Consider the following 12,820-nt stretch of genomic DNA (forward strand, 5'->3'; position numbering starts at 1 on the left):
TAAAGTTGAAGAGGTGAATGGAGGTCTTTGTTATTGTCATTAAGTAACGAATGTTTAATGTACATAATGTTTGATTAAATACTTTACAGTACAAACACTAAAAAGTAGGTATTATCTTCTCTCATTTTATAGCAGAGAAGCATGAACTTGAGTTTAAGTAATTTGTACAAGATCCTACATCCAGTTACACTTAAAAGGGCCAGGACTCAACCCAGGCATTTCAAGATTATTTGAGGATAAATAAACTGCATGTACATTATTACTTGTCTCAAATCTGCTTTGAAGAAGTCTCAGACTTGGTTAGAAAGCACAGATGAACAGTTGTAAACATACAAATTTCTATAATGTGCTTAGCACAATTTCAAGCCCATTTTAAGAGCTTAATAATTGCTATTTTGGTATTTTACTGCTTTCTCCCTTTTCTCTTTTCCTTCGTTACTAGAATGCAATCTCGTTGCTTAATCTGCATTTTCCCCAGTGGTGTCTGATATTTAGAACAGTGATTAATGAGTATTTGAGTAGACAGATTAATATATCTTAAACTCTTGAGAACTTCCCAAATTTGGGAATATAAAGATATTGAATAGACTCTTATTTTATCCAAAATTACGTTTCTTTTAAGAATCATGTGCTTCTGTGCATTTCCTGACACTTCGATTTTCACTAATATTTTAGCTTTTTTTTTAAGAGGATGTTTTACATCATTTGAAGAACTCATTGAAGCATTTTCATGAATCTCAAACTCTGTTTTCAATAAGAATTTACATCTTCCCCACCCTCTGCCTGGAAAGTTTTTCTCTCACATAGCCATACTGCGTCCTTTTTACTCAGAAAGCACCTAACTTCTAATGAAACTGCACCTCACAACACCTCTCCCCTGCTTTCATTTTCATTGTACAATTATCACCATTTAAAAGTGCATGTTCCTTATTTTGTTTATAGTTTCTCTCCCCCAATAAGAATTAAAGTTTTCTTAGGGCAAGGATTTCTTCTTTTCCCTCCATTTGTATTTCTAATGCCTGTGCTCAACGAATACTTGTGAAATGAATAAAGCTCTCCAAGCTAGCAGGGAAACCATGTTTCAGTGACAAAGGGAGAGCAGAGGGCCTGTTGGAAGACAGGATAGGATCCCAGAGAGAGTCTGGCTGAAAAAAAGAATGCGAGCTGGGGAATTTTCCAGACTGGAAAGACCACCAGAAGTCAGAGCTGGTCAGATATCCCTAAGAGCCAACAACTACCTGGCAGACGCAAAGGCAAGAACAAAATCTGGAAGATTTGCTTGTAAATACAGTGTGTTTGGGAATGACTAGAAGCCATGGGTCAGGCCATCAAAAGTTTAATGCGCAAACAGGAGACACAGACAAGGGTCAAGACAAAGCAAAACGCCAGGAAGATAGAAGCACCAAGAGACCGGAGCTTTAGTTGAACGACTTTACTTTCTGCAGTCTTCAGTCATACTTTCATCTTCTTCCAGATACTTTTTACTAGGAACACAAAGAGCTGTACTCTTCTATGTGTCTGAAGATTTTTCTCCCATTGTGTCTCTGGTAAATTCTTAGTAATTCTCCCAAATCTCCACGTAGCCATTGCGTGTGCTGTGCTGCCTTCCACGTTCCCTGCTATCTTTGCAAGGACACTTCTATTTGCAAGTGACAGAAAACTAATCAAAACCAGTTTGAGCACAAAAGGGAAAGTTTAGGCTTTTATTACTGAAATGCCAGAGGTAGAGATGAATGTAATCCATACTATTGTAATGACTATGTGTGGTGCCAGGAGGGTACTGGAAATAACAGGCAGAACACTAAAAAGTATGTGACGGTCTAACCACTATGCTGTATGTAGGCCTAAAACTAATGCAAAATAATATTGAATGTAAACTGTAACTGAAAAATAAGATTTAAAAAGAAATTAGGAGAAAACATGGATGATAAAGAAATGTCGAAAGAAAACAAAATGGCTAGAATCAGGAGCGGAAGCAGTTCATGGGGCTCCATCTCCTCCCCCTGCTTTCTCCGTGAGGCAGAATATGGTAATGACAGACAGCACCCTGACCCTACCCTACTCGCTATTCCTCCACACTAGAGAGATTCTTCCCCCACACCTCTGCCAGAAACATCTCAAGGAGTGTGCCAGTTGCCCTGGCTTGGATCATGTGCCCACCTGTTTGCCATCAGCTCTGGCCACCTGATTGACAGCCCCTCTAGGATTAGAGTTGAAAGGGAAATTCAGAAATCCCCATTGAAAATGTAAGATGTTGTTACCAAAAGGAATATGAAGGGATGGTGGGCATTTAGAAACAAATGCCAACACTTAACAAGTCCTGGCTGATCAGCTAAAATGATTGTGGAAATGTGTCTTGACTACAGCTCCATGGGCCTTCAGTGGATTGAAAAAGAATGTACAATGTGTCTATATGTGAATTTTTCCAGGGAGGGCCGATTCCTTAATGAAGCACAGAGGATTCCAGGGTGGGAAGACAGCAGCCCTTGGAAAGGAATTGCTTCCTCCCCATCCTCACCCACCAGTAACTTCCTCTGAGTTTATAGAGCCCAAATGCTAAGCCCATGTGAGACAATTTGACAGAGCAGACATTGTAAAGATAAGGAGCTGAATTTTACTGGATTCCTACTTAGTTCATATATATATATATATATATATATATATATATATATATATATATATATATATTATTGTTGACAGTATTACAGATGCTGCCCCATTTTCCCCCCTTTGCCTCCCTCCACCCAACTCCTGCCCCACCCAGGCCTTCACCACACTATTGTCTGTGTCCATTGGTTATGAATATAAATTCTTTGGTTAATCTTTTCTCATCCTCTCCCCCATACCCCTCCCCTCTGACAGCTCTCAGTCTGTTCCATGCACCCATGCCTCTGGACCTATTTTGTCAGTTTATTTTGTTCATTAGATTCCACATATAAGTGAGATAATGTGATATTTGTCTTTTTGTGACAAGCTTATTTCACTTAGCATAATACTTTCCAGGTTCATCCCTGCTGTTGCAAAGGGTAAGATACCCTTCTTTTTCATAGCTGCATAGTATTCCATTATATAAATGTACCACAGCATTTTTATCCACTCATCTACTGATGAACACTTGGGCTGTTGTAAATAATGTTACTATGAACATAGAGGTGCATATATTCTTTCCGATTGGTGTTTCAGGATTCTTAGGATATATTCCTAGAAGTGGGATTGCTGGGTTTAACAGCAGTTCTATTTTAAATTTTTTGAGTAAATTCTATACAATTTTCCACAGTGGCTGCACCAGTCTGCATTCCCAACAGCAGTTTACTAGGATTCCCTTTTCTCCACATACTCACCAGCACTTATTTGTTGATTTATTGATGGTAGCCATTCTGGCAGGTGTGAGGTGATACCTCATTGTGCTTTTTATTTACATCTCTCTGATGATTAGGGACTTGGAGCATTTTTCCATATGTCTCCTGGCCATCTGTATGTCCTCTTTGGAGAAGTGTCTTTTCAGATTCTTTGCCCATTTTTAAATTGGATTATTTGTTTTCCTCTTGTTGGGTTGCATGAGTTCTTTATGTATTTTGGAACTCTCTTTATTTTGTTTAATCACTTGTTAAATGTGGGTCATAATACCTAATTCACAGTTTAAAATAGTTCAGCACAGTGCTTGGCACAGAGAGCATTTCCAGTACTTACTTCTGGTTATGTAACTAACTGGGTAAGAAACAGAGACTACCCAGAAGTGATTCCTTCTACCTGCCATGACCTCCTATTAGTGGTACTTCATGCTATTTAGCAGTAAGGAATCCGCGCTTACCTTGGCATTCCAGAGAAGTCACTGGGCCCTCCCTTGGACAGCCTTCTCTCTCAGTGTGAGCCCAGAGAATGTTTTCAGAGAATCAGCTGCTTTTTATTCTGCTTGCTAGTGCAGACTGGTTCTCAAGTCATCCCCTGTGTTTACTGCTCAGTCAGCAACTAGGGTTTCCTAAAGAGGACTGTGCCACCTTTAGCCCGTGATTTCTAGGTGAACTTCTCCACCCATTTGAACACATTGAAGACATGGCCCAACCCCCAAAGTCCCATTTCTGGGAGAGAAGCTCTCACTCTTCCTAGTGTGAAAGGAAGAATCAAGCTTATTAACACCTGCAATTAAATCAGATGCTGAAACTGTGCTTTCATAACTACCCAAGCTAATTTGTTAGTGGGCAAAAATAGAACGGAATAAAATTATATTAGAGTGACAGAGAATATAGAATAACATGCATACATCCAGTCTCCTGTTTCAAAAATGTGATTTGGGGGCTAGATTTTTTTTTAGAAGTATAGTTTGTATGTTAATAGTTAAAAATTCTCTTTCTTGGAACTGATTGTCATGCATATACTTTGTGAAACTTTGATATTCATATTTTTGTAATGTGTGCTTGCAAATAATGTTTTCCACATGAATTTGGTATTTTCATTTTTTAAATAAGAATCTTAATTCATCTTTCATTGATTCATTCAGTAAACTTTTATAGATGGTCTCTTTATTTAGGCAGTAGGACGTACTTGACATTTATATGACTTACTAAAAAATTGAAAGTTAATCTCTAAATTGGAAGTTAAATTTTGTGGGTTTTTTTTTCCTGAAAAGGTCTCTCTTTATTTCTAAGTAGATTAAAAAATGAAATAGTATGCATAGAATTAAAATTGTATTTTTACCTTTGTCTCGATGTATCTGTTAAACCGTTAAACCATTAATTTATCTTAGTGAAATGTTGGCATACAATTAAATTTTTAAAAGCTCATAATAAAATCTTATTATGTATTGATGGTAATATTATTTTATGCAAAATAAACAGTTTAAGAATGTAATATAAAATTATATATGCAGAAACTGTTTTATTTTGTTTTTCCTTTGATTTAATTCACGTCCACACTAACATAAAAGCAGTGTCTCTGAAGGAGTTCCCAAACATTTTAAATCTTTATCTTTTGTTATTTCTAAATGAGTTAGGTTTACTCTCTTTGTTTTTTTTTTATGCCCACTCATTATTTAACTCAACACATTTTTATTGACTACCATGCACATAATAATATACTGTATTGATTCATATGAAAATGTTTCCAATAAGGTATTCCTTTGAAAATTATTTTTCCATGAGATATTAGTACTTCTGCTAATGAAATAAATAAGCAAATAAGGAATAAAATATTATATTTTGATGATTAAACACTCACACAAATAAACTGAGTTTCAAAAGCTGGGATTATGTCAGCTAGGTCTGAGTTGGGGAAGACTGTTTCAGGCAGGAAGATCAAGTTTCTCAGTTCTGGCTAAGAAATTGCCTGGTACATTTAGGGGACAGAAAGGAGGTCATTGTAGCCAAAGGGATCATGTTGGATGTTATAGACCTTGTTAAGAAGTTTCAGTGTGTACTACATGAGTTGGGAAGACATTGAAGTTCTGTAGAAAGCTGAGGAATGACATAATGTTCAAAAGAGGAAGCTGGCTGCTTCATGGATGATAGGTTGCAAATGACCAAGAATGGGAGCAAGGGAACACGTTAGTTGGTGATTGCAGTACTACCAGAAAGAACATTTACATCATTGTTCTTCGGTATGTGGTGACATGCCCTTACAAAATAACAAGCCATGTGTTCAGACGCTGGAACTCATATGCAAGGTCACTTGATCTTGTGAACACATCCTGGTCCACCTGGGTGTTGAAGCAGTGACAGGCAGCAGGATAAACACCCACTTCCCTTATGTCTTTTGTTTATTTGATGATTATAATTTGTATGACAAATTAGCCTCATAATTTCAACATGTAAGTTTTATATGATTCACTATTTGTTGTGTATTAAATACTATGGACATTGACTAGAACCAATACCGATTCAGTGTCTGAACTGATAATACAATTGACCCTTGATCAACTCAGAGGTTATGGGTGTTGACCACTGAACAGTAAACCAGCAAACAAAAAATTTGTGTATAACTTTTGATTCCCAAAACTTACCTACTAATTGCCTACTGTTGATCAGAAGCCGTACTGGTAACATGCACAGTTGATAAACACATATTTTGTATGTTATATGCATTATATACTATATTCTTACAATAAAGTAAACGAGAAAAAATGTTATTAAGAAAATCATAAGAGAGAAAATACATTTACAGTATTTATTGAAAAAAATCTGCATATAAGTGGATTCATGTAGTTCAAATCCATGTTGTTCAAGGGTCAACTGTATATTTTAAAACACCATTAAAAAATGCTAGAATGTTATTTTTTACTTTGTATATTACCAAGATCAGTTAATCTACAACTATCAGAGAGTCTTGCTTAGTTGAAAGTATATCTGTAAAATTGAGCTGAATATTTGCAGAAATTAATTGCATTCATTGACATTTTTTGTAAATTAACTACTATATTTGTACTAGCTGTGCTAAGACAATGGTCATTAAAATAATGACAATGAGACCAACTTAATTTTTTGTTGTTGTTAATCCTCACCTGAGGATATTTTTCCATTGATTTTTAGATAGGGTGGAAGGAGGGAGAGAGAGAGAGAGAGAGAGAGAGAGAGAGAGAGAGAGAGAGAGAGAGAGAGAAACAACAGTGTGAGAGAGACATGTTGATTGGTTGCCTCCCGCACGACCCCGACCAGGGCCAGGGAGGAACCTGCAACCCAGGTATGTGCCCTTGACCAGAATCCAATTCACAACTCTTCAGTAGGTGGGCCCACGCTCTAACCACTGAGCAAAACTGACCAGAGTGAGATCAATTTAATTTTAAGTACCCACGATAGAGCCACAATTATTTAAGTCCAGCTTATTTGTTAATTAGTTTTTAAATTGCAGATACACTATTTCTTAGGGTAAATAAATGTGCTACTAATTAGCCTTCAGCCTTCAATGTTTTTATTTATGTTTCTTTTATACGTTAAAATACAGCCCAGTGCAAATTTTATTACATTTCATAAATTAATTTTGAAGGTAATTTCTGATTTAGGAACACATAGATCATACTCTTGATTTGGATATATTTCCAACCTGATAGATACCTTTGGCAACCAGAAAAATTTGAAAGTAAATTTTAAATTCCTATAAATATTATTCAAAATAATAATTTTTAAAATATTTTTTGAAATAATCAGTAAAATTTAATGTTTTTTTCTGATTGTGTTTACTAGTTCTTAACCACATTCAAGCAAATTTTATTTTTTTATATTTTATTCTGTACTTTAGATTTTAAAAGCCTATGCTTTTATTTTACAGATTGTTGCCTTGCGTGAACAAAATGTTCATATTCAAAGAAAAATGGCATCAAGTGAGGGATCCACAGAGTCAGAACATCTTGACGGGATGGAACCAAGCCAGAAAGTTCATGAAAAGGTACGACCCATATGCCATGCTCTTACAGGAAAATGTTTACTTACTATATTATTTGACAGGAATATGAAATATAGAATCCGTGTAATAAACATTATTATATTTTGATTTGTTTGTCAAAAGTTCATGATGCCCTGCTGGTGTGGCTCAGTGGTTGAACATCGACCCATGCACCAGGAGGTCACCAGTTCGATTCCTGGTCAGGGCACATGCTCATGTTGTGGGCCCAATTCCCAGTGGGGGACATGCAGGAGATGGCCAATCGATGTTCTCTCTCATCAATGTTTCTCTCTCTCTCCCCTTCTCCCTTCCTTTCTCTCTCTAAAATCAATAAAGAAAAAAAAGTTCATGATGATTTCTTTTCATTTATTGTTCTCAATTTGATTCTCTTAAAAATATGTCTGTGTGTTTATGCCTTGGCTGGTGTGGCTTAGTTGGATGAGCATTGTCCCATGAACCAAAAAGTTTGTGGATTCAATTCCTGGTCAGAGCACATACCTAGGTTGTGACTTCAATCCTCAGTCTGGGCACATATGGGAGGCAATCAATCCATGTTTCTCTCTCACATCGATATTTCTCTCTCTCTCTCTCTAAACGCATCCTAGGATGAGTATTAAAAATAATATGCTTGTGTTTAGGCATATACATATTTGAACTTCTTATTACTTACTGTTAACTCGATTCTCTTAAAAATATTTCAATCGTGTATTCAATTGAACACATGTAATTGAATAAATATACCCATATAGATATATCAATTATACATATCCAGGACTTCTTAAAGTACACAAACGATTAATTTTGATTTATAAGTGATATTGTGTACAGTTGTCGAATAATCTGGGATTTATCACTACAAAAACTTTTTGATCATTTCTTATTTGACTTAGTATTTTCTGTTTGTTTGGGAAGGCTTTAGCAGTACTCCTATTAATGATAAATTACATAAAAGACTATGAAGTCATGGCATTTTTATAGGTTTTTGAGGGTGGGGTAGAGGGGGGTGATTCTCCTTTCCAGTGGGGCTTAGCCCCAGGCCAGGGAAACCAGCAATCTGGCCCTCTTCTGTGCTGACCCACTTGTACCTAGTGCAAGAGGAAGAAGATTAGCTGCTGGTAGACCTGGAATCAGATAAAGATTACAGTCATGTGCTCTTTCTGTGCATGAGGCTCAGACAATCTCCTGGGTATTTGCCTTTAACAAGTTTTATCTTTGGGTGGTTGAACTCTTTAATCATCAAGATCACATGAATCAGGTAGATAAATTGGTGCCATTGTAAATGTCAAGAGGTTTTAAAACAGAGATTAAGAAGCCACAAAACAAATAGCACTAGACTTTTTACTAGAAAATAAATTGAGCACTTCCTCTCTTATCCAGTTGAAACAAATGTTGGGGTTTCTTCTGTTTCTAAATTCAGATAAAAAAGCAAAGGAAGCAAAATCAACTAATAAACTAATGTCTGAGACTGCCATCAATTCTGCTGACTGAGAATCAAACAAGTCTTTATTTAAGGCTTAATTATTTAATCTTTATCTATGTGTTTTATAAAAATCTTAATCTAAGTATTGAAAATAAACTATAATTTGAAAGCTAGATTTCATAAACTGTATTTCAAATCTGAATAAATATTATTTATCTTTTCTTCAGATCAATAAACTGACATTAACTCAGTAAAAAACCACCAAGCTCTTTAGAAAAAGGCATTTGCACATGAAAATCAGTTTAGGAAACTAATATGTAATTTTCTATTGCTGTTTCATTTTATTTTATGAATGCTATATTTGTTTTATTTTATGTTTATTTCATTTCATTTCATTGCTGTTTTATTTTAATTATATAATCAATAGTACAGTACCATTCCCCATACCTTTCCTCAGAGAATAATAGAATCACACTCATTTGTGTTTAAAAACGGACTTTATAATCATCTAGTTTATTTTATTAGACATCTAAAAATTATTGTTTTCTATAACAATGCTGCATTTATGCTCATCCAGACAAGAATGAAAGAAACATGCCTTTCAAAGGCATAAAATCTTGAGAACTAGTTTACTATGAAAAACTATTAGATGTTAAAGAACACGTCTAGTATTTCTGAGTAGGAGGAGTGCTTATACAAGTTTTGTTTTTTCAAGTACTGTTTCTTTAAGATATACATCCTAAGTATCCAGGCATTATAGAAGGTAAGAATTCATGTCAGATTAATTTTCAGAAATGGGCTACAGAATTAGGTCTAAGATCTGTGTACAATTGATGTTTGTGTCTTTTGGACTCCACAGATATATATATATATATATGATTCTGAGCAGGTGGTGACCTGAAGCACTTGTCTATAACTTTCTTTGCTTTCCAGGTTTTAGTGAAGGCATTTCAACCAGTGTGAAAGAGAAACTCTGTGATATTGTTGTCTCATTCAATTTTTCCCTCTTTATTTAATTTTATTTTACTTCCATCACCATTTATCCCCTATACCCTCTTCCACCTCCACCCAACCCCCTGCCCCCGCACAATCTCCACACTTGTCCATGAGTTCTTTCTCCCTTTTTTTTCCCTTTTTGCTCAAGCCCTTCACCACCACCCCCAACACCCCGCCCCAGAGCTGTCTGCCTGATTTCTGTCTATGCGTCTGTCTCTATGTTGCTTGTTAGTCCAGTTTGTTCATTAAATTTCACATATGGGTGAAATCATATGGAACTTGTCTTTCTCTGACTGCTTTGTTTCATTTAGCATAATGTTCTCTGGGTCCATCCATGCTGTGACAAAGGGTAAAATGTTCCTCCTTTTTACAGCCAAGTAGTATTCCACTGGGTAAATGTACCACAGCTTTTTTATCCACTCATCTGCTGATGGGCACTTGGCTGTACATAGCCCAGAAATAAACTCTCTCACTTTTTGTTAGGGATATAAGTAAAGATTTAAAAAAATTTTAATTACTGATATTCTTTTTTTTTTTCTTTCAATTTCCCAGAATTGTAGGAAGGGTGATTTCTAAATGCTTTGGAATATGATACACTAATATTGCTTAATATACTATACCCCTATCCTCCAAGTGGACCTAAAATGTCATGTGTATATATTTAAAAATTTTTTAAAGTGAACTGTGTTTCAGTGTGTATTACACCTGAGATGATTCAAGAAAGTACTTCAAAAGCTTTACTTATATCATAATTCTTTGCCTGACATTCTTTCAGCTTTATTGTAACATAATTGATATATAACATTGCATAAATTTAAGATGTAAAATTTGATTATTTGATATATGGAAAAACTGTAAAAGGATTACTCCAAAAAGATCAGTTAACACAGTTATCATCCCACATTGTTATCTTTTGTGGGAGCAGGGGGATGAGGATATTTAAGATCTACTCTACTAGCAATTTTCAAGTATATGATACATTATTGTTAACTATAATCACCATGTTGTATATTAGATTCCCAGTACTATTCAAGTCCTAACTGCTGACATTTCTTAATAAAATATGAAATAATATCCTAGTTATTACTTTATCATCCTTATGTAAATACCCCTCAATTATACACATATAACAGTATAAAGCATCTTTTCTTCTCAAAATTATCCTCATAACATGATTATTTAAAGTATGTCAATACCATTGAATAACACATATCATAGAATTGTAATTTAAGTCCTTAACCCTTAGTTTTTATTGAGAACTGCTTCAAAAGTATGTTCAAACAAAGCAAATGAGCATATTATTTTCGGGAGTGTCTGTGCAGTGAAAGTTATCAGTGTAGGATGACTGCCTGTTGGTGTGTAAACTGCAAGGAGGTTGTTGTGGGGGAAGCACCAAACTATAGTTAGGTGCCCTGGAGCTGTCAGAAGTGATTGTAAATCCCGGTCACATGGACTGCCCTTAGTTTAGGGCAGTGAAGTTCCTTAAATTACATAGTCTGGGTGGGTTATTAGCCAACAGGAAATGTTTTATGTCAGTGACTTAAGAACCTTGCTGACAAAATAGTTGATAAAAATAGTCTCATAAAAGCACACTCAGAGATGGGCCTTATTGCTCATGGAAAACTTGTGTAATTATTAACATTTAAAAACAAAACATGAAAAGAAAATATAAGCTGAACTGAAACAAGTTTAAGTGTTTCTGTATGCCATGCATTCAATCAGTTCTTCTAGAAGAGCATACGTATTCCTAGGGTAACAAGAATTTGCTGAACACAGAACTTTACTTCGTTAAGAGCTCAGAACTGACCTCAACAATTTCCTTTCTGTTGCTTCCTAGAGGACAGTTAATTTGTGAGTTTTTTTTTTTCAGTAAACATGCTGCTCTCATGAAGGAGATAATAATGCTCCTGACTTGTATATTCTGCATTTCCAATGATTTTTCCCAGCTGCAAATGTTTGCTAAGTGATGTGGATATGTAGAATGGTACAGTGTGGTGGAGGCACAGAAGACACAGTCCCTGTAATAAATTCACCAGGAAACAAGACTGGGAAATAAACATGCCCAGATTAATATGGCAAAAAATGATAGACTGGAGTCAAAATGAGCTTATAGAAGAGATAAATTCTGTCTGATTCGGGGGGAGGGGGTACCAGAGAGACAGTGAGGCATAGTAATTTGTTTGAAGTCAGTGGACCTGGATGTAAATTCCACTTCTGCCAATTACTAGCAGTGTGTGACCTTAGGGTTCAGCCTCCCCGAGCATCAGTTACAGGGAAATACACGTCTCACTCACAGCTTTGTTGCAAGGAATAAAAAACACTAACTATGAATGACAAAAGTCTTGGCACATTGATGACAAGCACTGAATAGTGTGGTTATAATATGGGTTTTTATGTTCATTCATTTTTAAATAAATATTTAGTGATGATCTCATTAAAGGTGCTAGGAAATAGGTCCTGTTCTAGGTTAGGTCAGAGTAATGAACAAGACAGATAAAGGCATTGCCAATAAACAAATACATATACATGGGGAAAGGGGGTAAAAAAAAAATGTGTTTCAAAAAGGAGTGACTGTGATCGAAGGGCAAGCGCAAGGTGGGTGTTAAATAGTCATGGCAAGAAAGAACTTTCTTTAGGACCAAGTTGGGGTTTGACCTGGGACTTGAAAGAAGGCAAGGAGCCAACTGTAGGGAAAACCTTAGAGTTTCTGAAACAAAGGAAACACAAAATGTACCAAGGTGCACTAAGGACAGCAAAGAGTGTCTTTGTCACATTCTCTGGAAGGAAAGGTGACAAGGTAACTGAAGCTTAGTGATCAGGGGAGAGAGCAGCAGGGGACAGGACAGAGCAGCGAGAGGGGCCAGATCCTTCCGTTTCTTTTAGGCTGTGGTAAGGAGTCCGATTTTATCCTCAGAGCAATGGGAAGACATAGTGTTTTAAACAGAGAAGCATTCTGATTAAATACTTTTTAAGCTATCATTTACATTACAGTTTTATGTGGATTTGTCATTTCTTTCACATATCAGAATTCCA

The 12,820-nt window shown here is 35.9% G+C and overlaps 1 protein-coding gene across 8 annotated transcripts in view; it reads left to right on the forward strand.

Annotated features, from left to right (window-relative positions):
• Positions 1-12,820, forward strand: part of PPFIA2 (PTPRF interacting protein alpha 2) — a 437,224-nt gene that overhangs the window by 299,364 nt on the left and 125,040 nt on the right. For all 8 annotated transcript variants that reach the window (XM_036251326.1, XM_036251328.1, XM_036251327.1 and 5 more), the window contains one exon: positions 7,258-7,374. In XM_036251326.1, coding sequence (XP_036107219.1) covers positions 7,258-7,374 — 117 coding nt within the window. The remainder of the gene's footprint in view (positions 1-7,257; positions 7,375-12,820) is intronic.

Source organism: Molossus molossus, unplaced genomic scaffold (assembly GCF_014108415.1).
Source record: "Molossus molossus isolate mMolMol1 unplaced genomic scaffold, mMolMol1.p scaffold_m16_p_10, whole genome shotgun sequence".
NCBI classification, from domain to species: domain Eukaryota; kingdom Metazoa; phylum Chordata; class Mammalia; order Chiroptera; family Molossidae; genus Molossus; species Molossus molossus.